General features: G+C 39.1%; 1 protein-coding gene across 11 annotated transcripts in view; it reads right to left on the bottom strand.

Annotated features, from left to right (window-relative positions):
* EML5 (EMAP like 5) overlaps positions 1 to 14,464 on the bottom strand; it is a 122,747-nt gene that overhangs the window by 25,736 nt on the left and 82,547 nt on the right. For 10 of the 11 annotated variants that reach the window (XM_037130187.2, XM_053665966.1, XM_037130191.2 and 7 more), the window contains 7 exons: positions 13,126 to 13,257; positions 11,907 to 11,995; positions 10,669 to 10,845; positions 8,406 to 8,607; positions 7,609 to 7,735; positions 1,244 to 1,322; positions 326 to 455 (listed from right to left, as the gene is read on the bottom strand). In XM_037130187.2, the coding sequence (XP_036986082.2) occupies positions 326 to 455; positions 1,244 to 1,322; positions 7,609 to 7,735; positions 8,406 to 8,607; positions 10,669 to 10,845; positions 11,907 to 11,995; positions 13,126 to 13,257 (936 nt within the window). The remainder of the gene's footprint in view (positions 1 to 325; positions 456 to 1,243; positions 1,323 to 7,608; positions 7,736 to 8,405; positions 8,608 to 10,668; positions 10,846 to 11,906; positions 11,996 to 13,125; positions 13,258 to 14,464) is intronic. The other variant, XM_053665964.1, reaches the window with a different exon arrangement.

Genomic DNA, 14,464 nt, shown 5'->3' with positions numbered 1-14,464 from the left:
CTCAACACGCCAGGGTATTGGGGAAACGGAATGAAGTTACAAATGGTTTCACTGTGAAACAGGTTTCGACATATGGTAAACCTTCATGTCCACTAGAGGCAGATAAGCACTTTGCAGTGGGAAATCCTTTTCTGCTGTTACGCTCTATAAAGACTGTAAATTTGGTTACTTGAAATATTAATAGACAATTCTACAGTATGAAATAGTTATATTCTGGACTCACGCACTTTAATTATTTATAGTCATAACTGTAAAGAATTTTAAGATACTAAATTAAAAGTCCTAAATTAAAAAAAAGTAGGGATGAAGAATCAGGGCTTCCTACCTGTAGCAACATTGTGCAGAATTCCAATGGATGCAGTATGATAAATTATATCATCACCATCATTTAAATAGTGGACATTATTTCTACAGTCTCTGCCTCGATAGCCAAAAACAAGCTCCAACACAAGGTCCTAGAATGATGAAGACAGCATTATACAATGCCTCATGTCCAAACAGTCACTATTTCTTATTGTATACAGTACTGGTGTCTTCAGACCAAAGAGAGGATGCATTCTGGATGTTTCACAAACTGCAAACACAGGATTAAGCTAGACGTACTTCTTTATGTGTCCTGTTTTAGACACATACATTCTATACTTTTTTACATAAAGTTATAGAAAAACAAAAAGGGAACTGTAAGGTCAATTGATTCTAAGAAGTTCACTTAAGTTTTCACGTGTTAAACGTTGAGATGCTTTTATCCAAAAGGAGAATATTCTGATTTGTGTGTATTAGTCGAAATAGCAGCATACAGAACTCAGTATGAATTACGGCCAAGTTTGTACTTTTAAGGATCCAGACGGTACACCGGTATCAGTGCACAGAATGGAGTACACCTCCCCTGAGGACTCACGCTGAAGTGTCCACCACTGCCCTTGACCTTGAGAGGCTGAGTGGGGTAGGGAGTGCAACGGTCACCCTCCCACAGCTTTAGTGCCTTATTTTTGACCTGATCTACCAGTCTGCCCGCTGTTGCTGATACTGGGACGATGACGCGCCTGGGAGAGGCGCAGGGTGTCAGTCTAAACCTCAGACGCAACAGTTAAGCAGTCAATTTTTACAACCAAACAAGATTATTATTCAATGTTTATTTTCATTAAAAATAATGACAAGATTTGGGCATTTACAAAGAGAAAACAGAATGAACTCAAGATACATTTTCAGGTCAAGTGAACCCTGGAGAACGGGTTTTCCTCACCTCGATGGGCCTCTTTTTCTTGCCAACGTTGTTTGTCTGCAGCTTCTCTGGCCGCGGCGCCGCCCTGCTGACCGGGGGCCTGGAACAGGGAAGCGGGAATGAGGCAGGCACCCCCGCAGGTACTCCACGGGGCCTCCCTCACTGCCTCCGGAGAGAAGTGTCTAACACACCTTTGTGAAAGTCCACCCAACCCGTGTTGCTCACTACACTGCGCCCTCTGTATCTGGGTACCTTCTAAAACATGAAAGTAGAAGGAAAATATTAGAGCTCTTATTCATTTTACTTTTAATCTCTTTGGTGTACATTTCCTAATGTAAATACTATACTAGTACAAGAGCAAGCTATTCATAAAAAAATTTTACATAAAAATGTGCCCTGGCTGGCATAGCTCAGCGGATTGAGCAGGGGCCTGCCAACCAGGGGATTGTGGTTCGGTTCCCAGTCAGGGCATGTGCCTGGGTTGCAGGCCAGTTCCCAGAAGGGGACAGATGAGAGGCAACCATACATTGATATTTCTCTCCCTCTCTCCTTCCCTTCCCCTCTAAAGATAAATAAAAAAAATATTTAAAAAACATACAAATGTTAGTTTTACATACTCAAACCCTTCTTGATGGGGTGCATTATCAACAAAGCCTGGATTACTGCTCTAAAGTATCTATATCATAGTCTTTACACATGGCAGGTTCTCAACAGAATCTTCTTGAACTGAAATTTGAAAATTTCTAGAACTTTCTATACTGTTGGCAACAAAAGTCCTGTCTGAGTTCAGTCTGCACTGTACCTGCAACTCTGTGCCCTTTACCTCCTCTTCTTCCATTAGTCCCTAACACTGTTATGGCATCACCATCCTCAGGAAAGACGCCTTCTGGTCACGGTCACACACGAAGCACCGTCAGCTTTGTAACAGCCGGTGACGGCGGCACTGCCTCTGGCGTCTCGGCCTCCCTCAGACTCACGTGTCCTGAACACTGAGCGACCTCACCTCCGTGGCGGTTCGCAGAGACCTAGGTCCTCCTTCTCCGACCCCACTACTCGTTCAGTGTCTGTACATCATGTGCCGATAGGTGTATCGAGTTCCCATTTTTGAATCAGTTAAATATGGAGGCTCTTTCTTACCAACTTTAAAAATTTTTTAAAACTCCACACCATTTAGTTTTAACCGAGATAACCATTATTCAAATGTTAATAACCTTAACACTGAATGAATCGATCATTTATCAACTTCCCCCCTCCAAACTTTAAGCTAATACTCAATTTTTAAAAACTAAATCAGGAAATGATACACATTAACTTTCCTGTGAAAATCCCAACATCTATGAATCAGCCCATAAAAATGAAGGCATACACTTCTATTTTCAACGTGACTTTTTCACGTTATTTATCCATGAAAAGTCAATGGGGTGTGGTACCTTGAACACGCAACGTGAAGAAAGCGTGTCTCTGGCATGCAGCAGTGCGTGTGAGTGCACAAGCAGGACTGGCTGGTGGCACGAACGTTAAATGCTCTTACCAGGCTGTACAGAGAACTTGGCAAATTACCATGAATTCTTTGGTTTCAGATCTTTTCCGGATACTTTTAAAAATGCATGTAATTAAAAATCTCACTGAAACGTGTGATATTTGACTGCCAGTATTCCCACTAGGATCATGTTAGAGGCAGGTAAGCAGCCCGGGCTTTGCTCCCAAGTCACTTTGCCAAACTTTACTCGATGCTGTCACTCAACAGCTTTACAAACAGGTAATTTTTATCTATACACTCCTGTGTAAATTAAGCATATTTTTAATTTCTGTAAATATAATTCATATTAGGTATATTATGGCTTAAATATATACAGCTTGTAAAATTATACAAGTTAAATGGGTAGTTTTAGAGAAGCAGTTACTTAGGTGTGTGAATCCAGTAACTAAGATGCTATTCATTTCAGAAATACTCATTGCAAAGGAGAAAGACATGAAAAACTGATTGCAGGTAAAGAATACTAAGTAACACAGCTCATTAATGGGGAATAAAAAAGAAGATAAAAATACAAAATTAGGCTTCATAAAACAGCAAAGAAAGAGGATTACCTGGAACCTCTTTTTAGCAGCAGATAAAAAAGGGAAAAGGTTAGAACACAGACTGAATTTAAAACACTTGTAAAATCCTATAATAAAATATTTTTACAAATTTAATGCAGATAAACTTCGCTGTATATATTAAAGACCTACTGTTTTTATCTATTACTGCATAGAAGAAAAAGCTTAAGTCACTCCATTAATGGCAGGGAAATAAGAAAGAATGTGAAAAAAAATGAATGAGAATTCAACATGTTCTGTGTTATAAACATTAAAACTTGACATTTTAACTTTTTTTTTTTACTGGGCAATCAGAATTTCAAACAACATATTAGAGCTTATCTTTGTCTTTTTAAGAGAGGGCAATAAAACATTAACATCTAACTTAAAAGGCTGGTAACACGGGAGCTGCTATTAAAGAAACTGTTTGCAGCCCCAGCTCCCCTTGGTGTGACCCGATGTCCTGTCCCATGGAGCAGGCAGAGTGACTCACTCAGGACCCGTGTGGGATTTGGGATTTTGATCGCAAAGGAGGTACTTTTTTAAAAGTGCCCTTAACAACATCAGGACCAAACAGAATTGGAAGGGACCATACAAGTCCTCTTGTCCATCCTCCCCATGAAACCAGGGGCCCTTTTGCATGTCTAGAACATCCGTGCAGAGCCCCAGTGACAAGTGGTCATCTAAACTCTGCAATGACATTGCTCATGACAGGGAGGTCATGAACTGTTTGCGTCCAAGGCAGCAATAATCTCTCCACTTAGTTTTTACTTTGAAACGAGTGATTCCTACCACGATGAACTATTTTTTGTGTGCAGTGGCCTTCCAACTTTCCTTCATCCTGTGCTTCCTTCTAGACAACTGTAAACTGTGCACATCCCTTTAAAATGCCGAGATCAGTGCCAAAGAACTACTCCAGATCTGAGGCTACACCAGAACATTTTATTTGTTAAAGTAGTGTTAACAGAATTATGGGGGCCTTTTCAGAAATTATATCTCACACTAGACTCATCTCCACACACATCACCTCCTGCAAAAAACAACAACAAACCCCCCCCAGGTAATTGCTCCTGACTTCAAATTAAGGAGTGCCTAGTATTTGAATTTCTATACAATCTTGTTTCAAACCTGCTTTTTTCATCTTTATCTTCCAGCATTTTCCTGAAGGTACCTTTTAAAAAAGACTTGTCCACACTATTCTCTTTCAGAAACTGAAGACAGTTTGCTCTCGCTAAAAGCAGCTACAGAAGTGCCCCAGAGTCCTTTCTCGCTCGTGTGTTACCAAACATACAAATACAGTCACTGCCCTATGTTAACACTTTACAATTAATAAAGATATTAGACATGCATTAAATGACACCAGTTTATAAGCTGAAAGTTCTTCCACGGATAAAAACATGTGGTGAACTGGTAGTTTACGAAAAGTCATTTCTACACCAATGATCATAAGAAAGACCCTGATAACAACACTCTCAGGCCACATCTGTAAAATGAGGCACTTTCCTAGGGTTTGTCCTACCTGCTTCGTTTCCTGATTCTGTCATGACACACGTGGTTCAATGTTGTGTAGGGAAAAGGAATACTTTAAAATATTCTAAAGACCAAAAGCCAATTTTTAAGTATTTTCTCTTTAATAAAATACTTACCTTACTACCCCCTGCCTTCAAAAGAAGCAGAAGGGAAAAAATGCAAGAAACATATATGAAAACTAATGATGAAGAAAACATACTAGTTTAATAAGCAAAATAAAATATGACAACTTTTAAAGAAGTACCAAATTTTATGGCTCATTGTTTTGAATATTTTTATTCAAAAATATTAAAAAGTTAATTGACAATAAACTAAATATGTAAGACCTACTTCACAAATATTTATAGAAAAAGAATAACAAAACTATTAAAGTCATTTAGGGAAAATATCTGACAAAACCATCAACCGACTAGACTAGTAATCAAATTGTTACCAGAAAAATTTTCCTTTTAAGTGGATATTTGACAAATATTTGTTTTAACTGTTTATAAAGTATTTCATTTCATATTTAAGTGGCAATAATATATTTTATTTAAAATACAAAAGCAATTATACAGGTCATTTCCTCTCCTTACAAATATATTCAAAATTGGTAAAAAGATGTATCTGTTTATTTTTAATTCCTTTGATTCTCTCACTTCATGAGGAGGAGGACTCCTAACCATGAATAACACCACTGGCTGCTGCCTCAGCGTTTTTAGAATAATTCAGCAGAGCCGTATTATAATTTAAGAACAACATACAAAGTAACTTCAAAAGTAATTCTAAGAGGTTGGTGTGAGAAATGCAAGCCACTGCAAAGGTCACAACTACAACACTGTCTGTCATGCTTCACGAGCAGTGAGGTGTCATCCCTCAGAACCGGCCACTTCAGTAATGGGGAAGAAAATGCACGTGTTTCACTGTGAAAGGTGGCCCACAGGTTAAAATTAGGTCACACTGACACACTAAATTTATGTGGTAAATGGTAATATTTGTCTTTAAAAATCAATATAATAAATGAAAAAGACTACAGGAACAGCAAGTTCCTTCTCCTTTATGAGACACTTTTCACATCCCACAACCTGGGAGAAGTAATTTCCTTTAAGTAATACTAAGCACAGTATTGCAGATATTCTAATTAGGAACACTGCATATTTAAATCTATTACTTCAACTAATAATTCTGTACAGTGTTCATTACTTTGAATATACAATTTCAGGAAGTGTTTCAGTTTTAACCAGAGAACTCCTCAGGTTACCTACCCTGCAGTTCGTTCCATGGGAGAGATGCCATTGGTAAAAACCCACTATCTAAACTCTTCATATACATCATTTCATTTAAACCTAGAAATCCCCCATAAGCTAGAGATACCAGGATCACTTGACCCCCGAGGAGACTGCAGCTCAGAGAGGATGAACAGTGTTCCTGGAGCACCCTCTGGTAAAGGGGAAAATGAGTGTTTCGACCCGTCTGTCTGAATCCAAAACCGTGCCCTGTGCACAGGACGGCTCTGCCTCCTCCCAAGTCACTTCAGCCTTGGATCCCGTGCAGGTACTCAGATAAAGGTTCGGTCAGCTTTCTCGAAATGTATGTCTAGCTTCATACTTTGCCTCTTTATATGTGATGACAACACAGATTATCACCTGTGAAGTGACTCAACGTGGCTGCATTTGAAGTACACTCAGCCAACGGGGGACCTGAAACATGCTGTGAGGCAGTCTCCACTCAACATCCACCCAGAACCCGCCTGGGAACTCTGGGGGGAACGGCTAGCTCCCCGCTTCTCCATCACCGCCACGCCTCCCACCCTTCCAGCTCCGCCCTTTCCCGAGTATCAAACCAGCGGTGCAGCTCTAGGCCCCCTGCGAAGCTCTCCTGCGCTGTCGCTGTCGTTTTGACTGGCTGAGCCCCAGTGCCCTTCAGCACTGCCCTTGCCCACCGCACATTCACCCGAAGCGCCCATGAATTCTGTTCACTGCGGAGACACGCCCTTTCTTTAACTTTCCCCTCAGACATTCTTAGGAACTTCTCATAATCCAGTTTTCCTGGTCACAGCTTTCTGCACAAGAGGTCACTGTTGTTTCCACCCCCCACTCCTTGCCCCTCACTGCTGCTCCCCATTAACCTCCCCTTCACCATGCCTCAAAACCTCCACTTCCGAAACCCATGCCATTCACCGATCCATATGCCCCTTCATTGGCTTCTATCTCCCCGAACGATTTTTACAGCAGGAGGTTCACAATTTCTCACTTGACCTGTCCCCAGCTCAGACACTTGAAAGTTATCTCTCATAAAATTATTTTGTACATGTCCTTACTTTTTATTTGCTGATTCTAGACAAAGACCAATAATTCCCAATTAAAAACAAGCTATACTTTAGATTGCCTTTCTGGCAATTTTTTGAAATAATGATTTTCTATCCTTGATTGAAGGTACATGGCTCAAAAGGCCTTTTCAAAATTTAGCATCTCTGTTCACATGCTTCCTAAAAGGGACCTGATATTGGAGTCAATTTTTATTATCTCCCTCAACCCCAATGCATATGTTTATAAAAGTTAGCAAATAAGATTCCGTTAATTGTACAGACTTTATATATGGCATCATTCCCTAAACTGCCTTCAAAAACCAGTGCCACCACCAAAAACTGTTTAAGGAAACACATTTTTTCTAAGAGGTGCTGTGGATAGTGTAATGAAACAGTGCTAGTGTTGGTTTTTGCAAAAATTCACTCAGTTAAACAGTAAATTCAATTTTTAACAGCATCTTTCTCTTCATCTAGTTTTAAACTTGACTGTTACCTCTCATCAACTGAAGGTTCTCTCTGTTGCAAGTGAGGCTTGATTCCAAACATTGGACGGATGTTTGTTGAAAAGGCTCTGATGGTGTAACTGACTTCATTCTCCCTTGTAACGTCACTGTCGTAGCCTATTAAAATATTAGAATTATGTGCTGAGTGACAATGAAAGAGACCAACTATGATTTTATAATTTGGATACAAGGATGTGCAACGATATGAAATAAGTTAAACTATATTAGAGCCAAATTATAAAACAATATACAGCCAGTAACAATGATATAGAAGAATATTTAATGATATGTAATGATGTTTTCAAAGTATTACTAAGTGATAACAGCAAGCTACAAAAAGTAAGTTCAATATGATACCATTTTGTTAAAAACATGTTGGGTATATAAAATGTACATACTCTTATTAACAGACCTCAAAATGTTAACAGAGGTTGCCCCTGAGTGGTTAAATTATGAATAATATATTTATTATTTATATAACATGTTTTCCAATTTTTCTATAATGAACTGGTATATCAGGAATTACTTTAAAATGAGGTTAGAGACTATTAATTTGTCAACAGTACTTATTTAAGGATGATTATCTTACACTTGTAGATAAAGAATATCTAAGTCATCAACACGTGACAGTCTGTTGTTCCTGTGTCACAAAAGTAACTTCGGTGTTAAACAGACCAAATATACTGAAACCACCATTAGTCGAACACTGTTACTATGTTTTAACTTCTGCAGTTTAAACCAGCGGTACTATTTTTTCCTAATGTTAAGAAGTTGTAAGACAACATACCCCCATCTTCTTCAGAATCTGCATCGGACTCTTCACTGTCACAAGGCCCTTTCTCCCGACAGCCCTCTGCTTCGTTTGTCCAAACCATTAAAGACATGTCCGCACCCCCTACGGTAACCAACATGCTGTCGTCGTAAGTCCAGCGAACATTGGTGACGTGTGCGCTGTGAGCCACATACCTCTTAAACTTCCCACATTTTCCCTAAAGATGAAAAAGGTAAAGTATTTCTGAGGAATCTCATTACCGGAAAACTCTCAGTTATGACTCTGAATTCCTTTCTTAATACATGACTAGGAATTAATCATTATAAACGCAACTACTGAAAAATGAGAAAATACTGAAATTCACTAGAATTTAAAAATAAAAATGCCCAATCTGGCAGAATATAAACTAGTAGTTTCACACAAGGTTTTTACAAGTCAACCTGGTATTCTGCATCAAAAGCCATTTCAGAGTGTTCTGACCTTTCACCTCCCAATCCCCTTTCTACAGATCTACTGAAAAAAGGCCGTGTGTGCTGACGTTGTTTCCCACAGTACTCACTAACAGCAGTGAGAAACTTTAAATATCTTCACAGCTCACAAGAGTAGTGCTAGCTAATTATAGTGCGTATCTGTGAAATAGCATATATCTATTAAAAACAATGGCTATGTACACATTGTTAAAAATAAAAACAATGATTTATAAATCAGAATATAAATATATATGTACACAATGGCCCTATTACCAAACTTATCAATCATTTTGGTGTATGTCCATGTAAATGTGTTTTATCTTAATTCATTAGTGTTTTTGTTTGCAAGCATCGCACGTGAGAGTGTAGCATTGCACGTGTTCCCTCAAGGAACACGCAGAACGAACCCATGGACAAAGCCAAAGGTGGGTAGGATTGAGGGTGGGAACTGGGGTGGGTGGAAAATGGAGACAACTGTACTTGAACAACAAATAAATAAATAGAATTCAAAAAAGAAAAATGCAAGTTCTAGATACAGGCAACTTTTAAATTCAGTAAATTCAGTAAATTCGGTAACTAGCATTACCGGATTACAGGGATAAATTTCAGACTAATGTATCATAAGCAGGTTTCTGATGGACATCTCTTCAAGGATGTTAATACAAGAAATGTTTTAAATATATAAAACATAAGGCTAGCTAAATCAGTGGGTACTCTTGGAGTGAAGACTGAGGAGTTAGCTGACGTAACACGAAGATCCGTCCACCGAACACTGCACGAAGGTAGCTTCCCAGAGTCTGTGGTTGCCGCCGTGAGGGGAAAGCAGAATCAGGGACCAGCACCCCAGAGCCTGTTCTTAGGGCATTTATACCATTTAAAAGCTGGAAAGTTTCTGACTAATAAAATGTTTTACTGAAACACATTCTTATCAGCTAAAGTTCTACCACTATGTGTACCTAAAACAGATACGCTATTTTCTGGGGCACCTGAGTTGTTTATGAGAATTTTTAGATGTGTGCTTTTACTTTAATGATGATCTAAAAACAGTGGTATGAGCAATTAAGAACATCATGAACTAAGTATCATACATTATTTCAGAGCCTGTTTCAAACTGATGTTTATGCTCACGTCAGTGCCAAATTATAAATACAAATTTGGGACAATTAAGAACAAAGCATCTGGACTTGATACATGAATTTTACTTTGTGATTCTCCCAGCAGTGTGAATATAGGATAGCATAAGAGAGCTGAGTGATCACTCAGCAGCACAGACATACAGCACAGTGCTCCAAAGAATTCATACACTTCGGTTTTAGCAAAATAACATCACTCATCACATTAAATCAATGTCTAATTTTGTAGGTATTGCATTTATAACCCTTACTTGATTAAAACAAACTTTAAAGCAGTAAATATGAAGTTTTTAATTTAAATATAAACTTTAGATATACTACTAATGGTATATAAGTAATCAAAAGAATATTAAAGAATACTGAAATTACTTAATGTTAGGGATAAAAGGAACATTCCCTTTAAAGGGATGTTGACATTACTCAATATTGAGGAATATACAATATAATATACAACTTAAGGCATGGAATCATAAATTATAATACTTCTAGATAAAAGCCATAAATGTGATGTCAAGAATAGGAAACATAATTCTAAACGTTTCATATTACAACTCGTATGTAATATTCATATTTCATTGTTGTAGTGAGATAGCATTTCACAACTGTGAAATGCAATGAAAGGACATTACATAGTTTTAATTATAATCATTAGGAAAGTTAAAGAAACAGACGTACTTTAGCAGGGTATCTAAATAACTTTACAAATCCCAAATCATCCCCAGTGGCTAGAACCATTTTGTCGTTGGTGAGGCAACAGGCGGTCACATCCGTGACTTCTCCAATTACTGGCCAAACCCCCTCACAGCATAAACCAAGCACTCCTGTCCATGATGCCCAACTGATTTTTTCTACCTAAAAAGGGGAAAAAGATGCTGTAAGTTTGTAATATCCAAACCTAAAAATTAATAACTAAATCTTAATATTTTTCTCTATAATTATATCTCATTAAACTTAAAAATCAGTTGAAATTATGAGTTGTCTTAGTTTTGTAGCTTCCTAAGTTGTCTGGTTGCTGCAGAGAAATCGTAACATAACATTATTGAAGATTACAGATCCACAGTGTGTTCCAGACAATAAGCAAACAGTGGTAAGAAAGAAACCCATTCCTACTCTTTGAATAAACAAAAAACTTGTTCTTACCCATCACATCTAAATTTCTACTAATATATGACAGACATGTTTTCCAAAAATCATCGTTGAAAATTACAGTCCCCTTCTCCTTAAGCCATTTTCCTGTTACAATTTATTTAACCCCTCTTCCTCAGCTGTGTCACGTCAGAAATCTTGCTAATGTCAGCCACAAAACTGAACCCATTTTTTCCCTTTTCCTTAAACAGGTATGTATCAGTAAGTACTTTAGGCACATGGGTCCCAAAAGACTTGGCCACCATGCTGTTCTAATCTTAGGTGTCATGTCATCTACTTGCTTCTGTTGTCCTTGAGGAAAGTAACGAGCATGTAAGTAGACATACATGCAGTTTATTCCTTTTCTTTCTTTAAATCCTCACCTGACGACATGCTTATGGATTTTAAAGAGAAGGAAAGGGAGGGAGGGAGGGAGGGAGAGAAACATCGATGCGAGAGAGAAACAACACATCGACCGGTTGCCTCTCCTACGCACCCTGACCCCTGACCGAGGACCAAACCCGCAACCCCACATGTGCCCTGGCTGGGAATTCAACCTGTGACTTTGGAGTTTATGGGATGATGCTCCAACCGAGCCACACCGGACAGGGCTTGTTTTTTTCCATAACACATCGTCTCTTTACCCAGCTATGTAGCCTGACCCAACAAAACAAATACCCAGAATTTGAACGATCTGAGACCAGGCTTCATGAGCAAGTGCAGTAGGCACCAGTGTGGTTACACCTCGGGTCGTATCCACGACAGTCCGCGCACTGCGGGCCCCCTACCTCCGCGCCGGGGACGGCCTGCCTCTTCCCTCGGGGGGCCTCGAAGAACAGCTGCTCTTTAGCACCAGTGTTGACTTGTAAAAGCTTTCCTTAAAAAGAAAGCAAAAGTATACACACATATATCATCTTACATTAATAGTTTTATAATCCTGAAATAGGAAACATTATAAGCATAACATGAAGACCTGAAATTCTAAAAAAACAATTTATTAAAATTAACTTTTACTGTATAAAAGTAGGAACCTTGTATGTTAAAAGAAAAACTGCAAGTAGTTAATAAAAATTACAAAAGTCTATGATAACGAATAATTTTAGAAATGCGAACTAAAAGGGAGACGTACTTATTCGCCCAACTATGGCAACAATTCAAAAAGATTTAACAGACCCCGCTGCTGCCATGGCACACAAACCCTGACGTCAAGCATGGAACCTGAAACTGTTCTGGAAGGAGGTTTGGCATTTGAATAAAGCTTTCAAATGTGGAGAAATTATATACATATATAAAATATAAATATTTATACATGTAGTATTATGTTTAACTTTTATGGAAAAATTAAGCTTAAACATAACATTTTTTTCTGCAGTCAACGTGTATTAAGAGAATTTGATTTTGTTAACTCTGATGTAATTAATTAATATGTGGTTTAATTTTTGTATATGTATATACATAAGAAACGGTTTCTGTTGTTATACATATAAAAAACCCTAGAAACTAATTTTGGGACTTGTAAAATTTCACTGAACTGTACTTGGAGAAACTTTAGTTTACAACGCTAGATGTACAGAGATGAATATGTGAAACAAAAATCCTTAAAATGCATTAATCCAAACTTATTAAATACTGTCACATGCCACGCGTGCTGCTAAAACACCGATGTTCATTAAATACTGCCTGTGATGCAAATGTGACTGCCGTTTTAGGGACTGTATCCGTTGAACAATGGGGAAATCACTTTAAAATTCTCACTAACATACCTGTTTTACAAATTTTCAGTTACTCTATGTCAAGCTTTTCTGACAATGACCAGGACAAATGATGTCTAAACTCATGACATTCATCTTCAACTGTGAGAGCAAGCAGTTCAAAAGTAATTTTGAGAATAATGCTTTCTTTTTGCAATCTTCTTGAACTCCTCTGTTGAATCACTTTGTTTCTCTAAATTGGCAACACTAAGCCAAATGACACTGTTACGAAACAGTGAGCTGTTCCAGGGCTCACCTCTGGCGTCCCAGTCAATGTGGGTGATGTGACTTGCGGCCCCTTTGCACACGCCCACGCGCTTGCTGCTTGCCACGTGGTAGATGTCTGTGAAGCCATCGTGGGACGCGACTGCGAGGTACTTTCCAGAACCTGGGGCAGGAACATATTTGCCTGAAACTTTCTACATTTAAAAATACTGTTTACACTGTACAACTGGAGTGAATTTCAGTAATATTTTTCAGAAGGAACTCAGTTGCTCTGTGAGTTTTAACAAGATATGTGTGTTAAACCCACAGACAGGGACAAGGTGTGTGGATTGACGGTGGGGGAGGGTTGGGGAAGGGGGACAAAAGGAGAAAAATTGGGTCAATGTAACAGCATAAACAACAAAGTATTTTATTTTCTAAATATATTTTATTGATTATACTATTACAGTTGTCTCATTCCCTGCCTTCATTCCCCTCCACCCTGCACACCCTCTCCCACCCACATTCCCCCACTTTAGTTCATGTCCATGTGTCTTAAGTTCTTCAGCTTCTACATTTCCCATACTATTCTTGCTCTCCCTGTTGGGAACCGCTCTGCCTGGTTTCAGCAATTGTAACTGCCTCCCATGGCTAAGTGAGCGACCTCCAGAATGCGAGCCACAGGACACAAAGCTGGTCTCTGGCAGCAAACGCTGCTTCTTCCCCTGCCCCCAAAGCATGGTCGATGTCCATGGCAGGTACAACCCCTCAGAGAGGGGCATCCTAGGCCAGACATGATCACTTGGGAGGCCATCATGGAAGGACTCGGGGGGGGGGGGCTGCAACAAAGAGGGAGCGATGGACCCTCGTCCCCCCCCCAGCTATTGGGACATAGCCTGAGTCCCCATTTCCGCCTGGGAGAAGCGCTTCCTAGCTCTAATCCACTTAAGCCTAAAAACCTATGATGGGGAAGGCAGTGCAGCCCTGTGCTGGAAAGGGCGGGTATCTGGGTAAATCAGGAATAAGTAAGAATATGTAAAAATCCTGTGAAACCTGCTTTGTTTAGAATGCTCTCATTTAAATGATAAGGGTCCAAGCAAGAAGTTTGTTCCTCAAAGTTTTATGGCTGGTTAGCTATCTGACCCTGACAGAATAAGCCCTTAGAGTTCTTTGAATGATACCTATTGTTTGATCCTTACCTGTATTCTTGTGCAAACAAACCCAATAAAAGCCCCTTGAGCAGGGGGCTCTTGGCCCTTCCCCTTATTCTCTGTACCTCCCCCCCCTCCCTCTCACTCCCCTGTTGCTAATCCTTCATGTGATCTCCATTTCTGTGGTTCTGTTCCTGTTCTAGTTGTTTCCTTTGTTTTTGTTTTAGGTATAGTTGTTAA

The sequence above is a fragment of the Artibeus jamaicensis genome, unplaced genomic scaffold (genome assembly GCF_021234435.1).
Source record: "Artibeus jamaicensis isolate MK-2021 breed Jamaican fruit bat unplaced genomic scaffold, CSHL_Jam_final contig_444, whole genome shotgun sequence".
NCBI classification, from domain to species: domain Eukaryota; kingdom Metazoa; phylum Chordata; class Mammalia; order Chiroptera; family Phyllostomidae; genus Artibeus; species Artibeus jamaicensis.
Note: the sequence above shows the minus strand (reverse complement) of the source record. Positions and strands in the feature narration are given on the sequence as shown.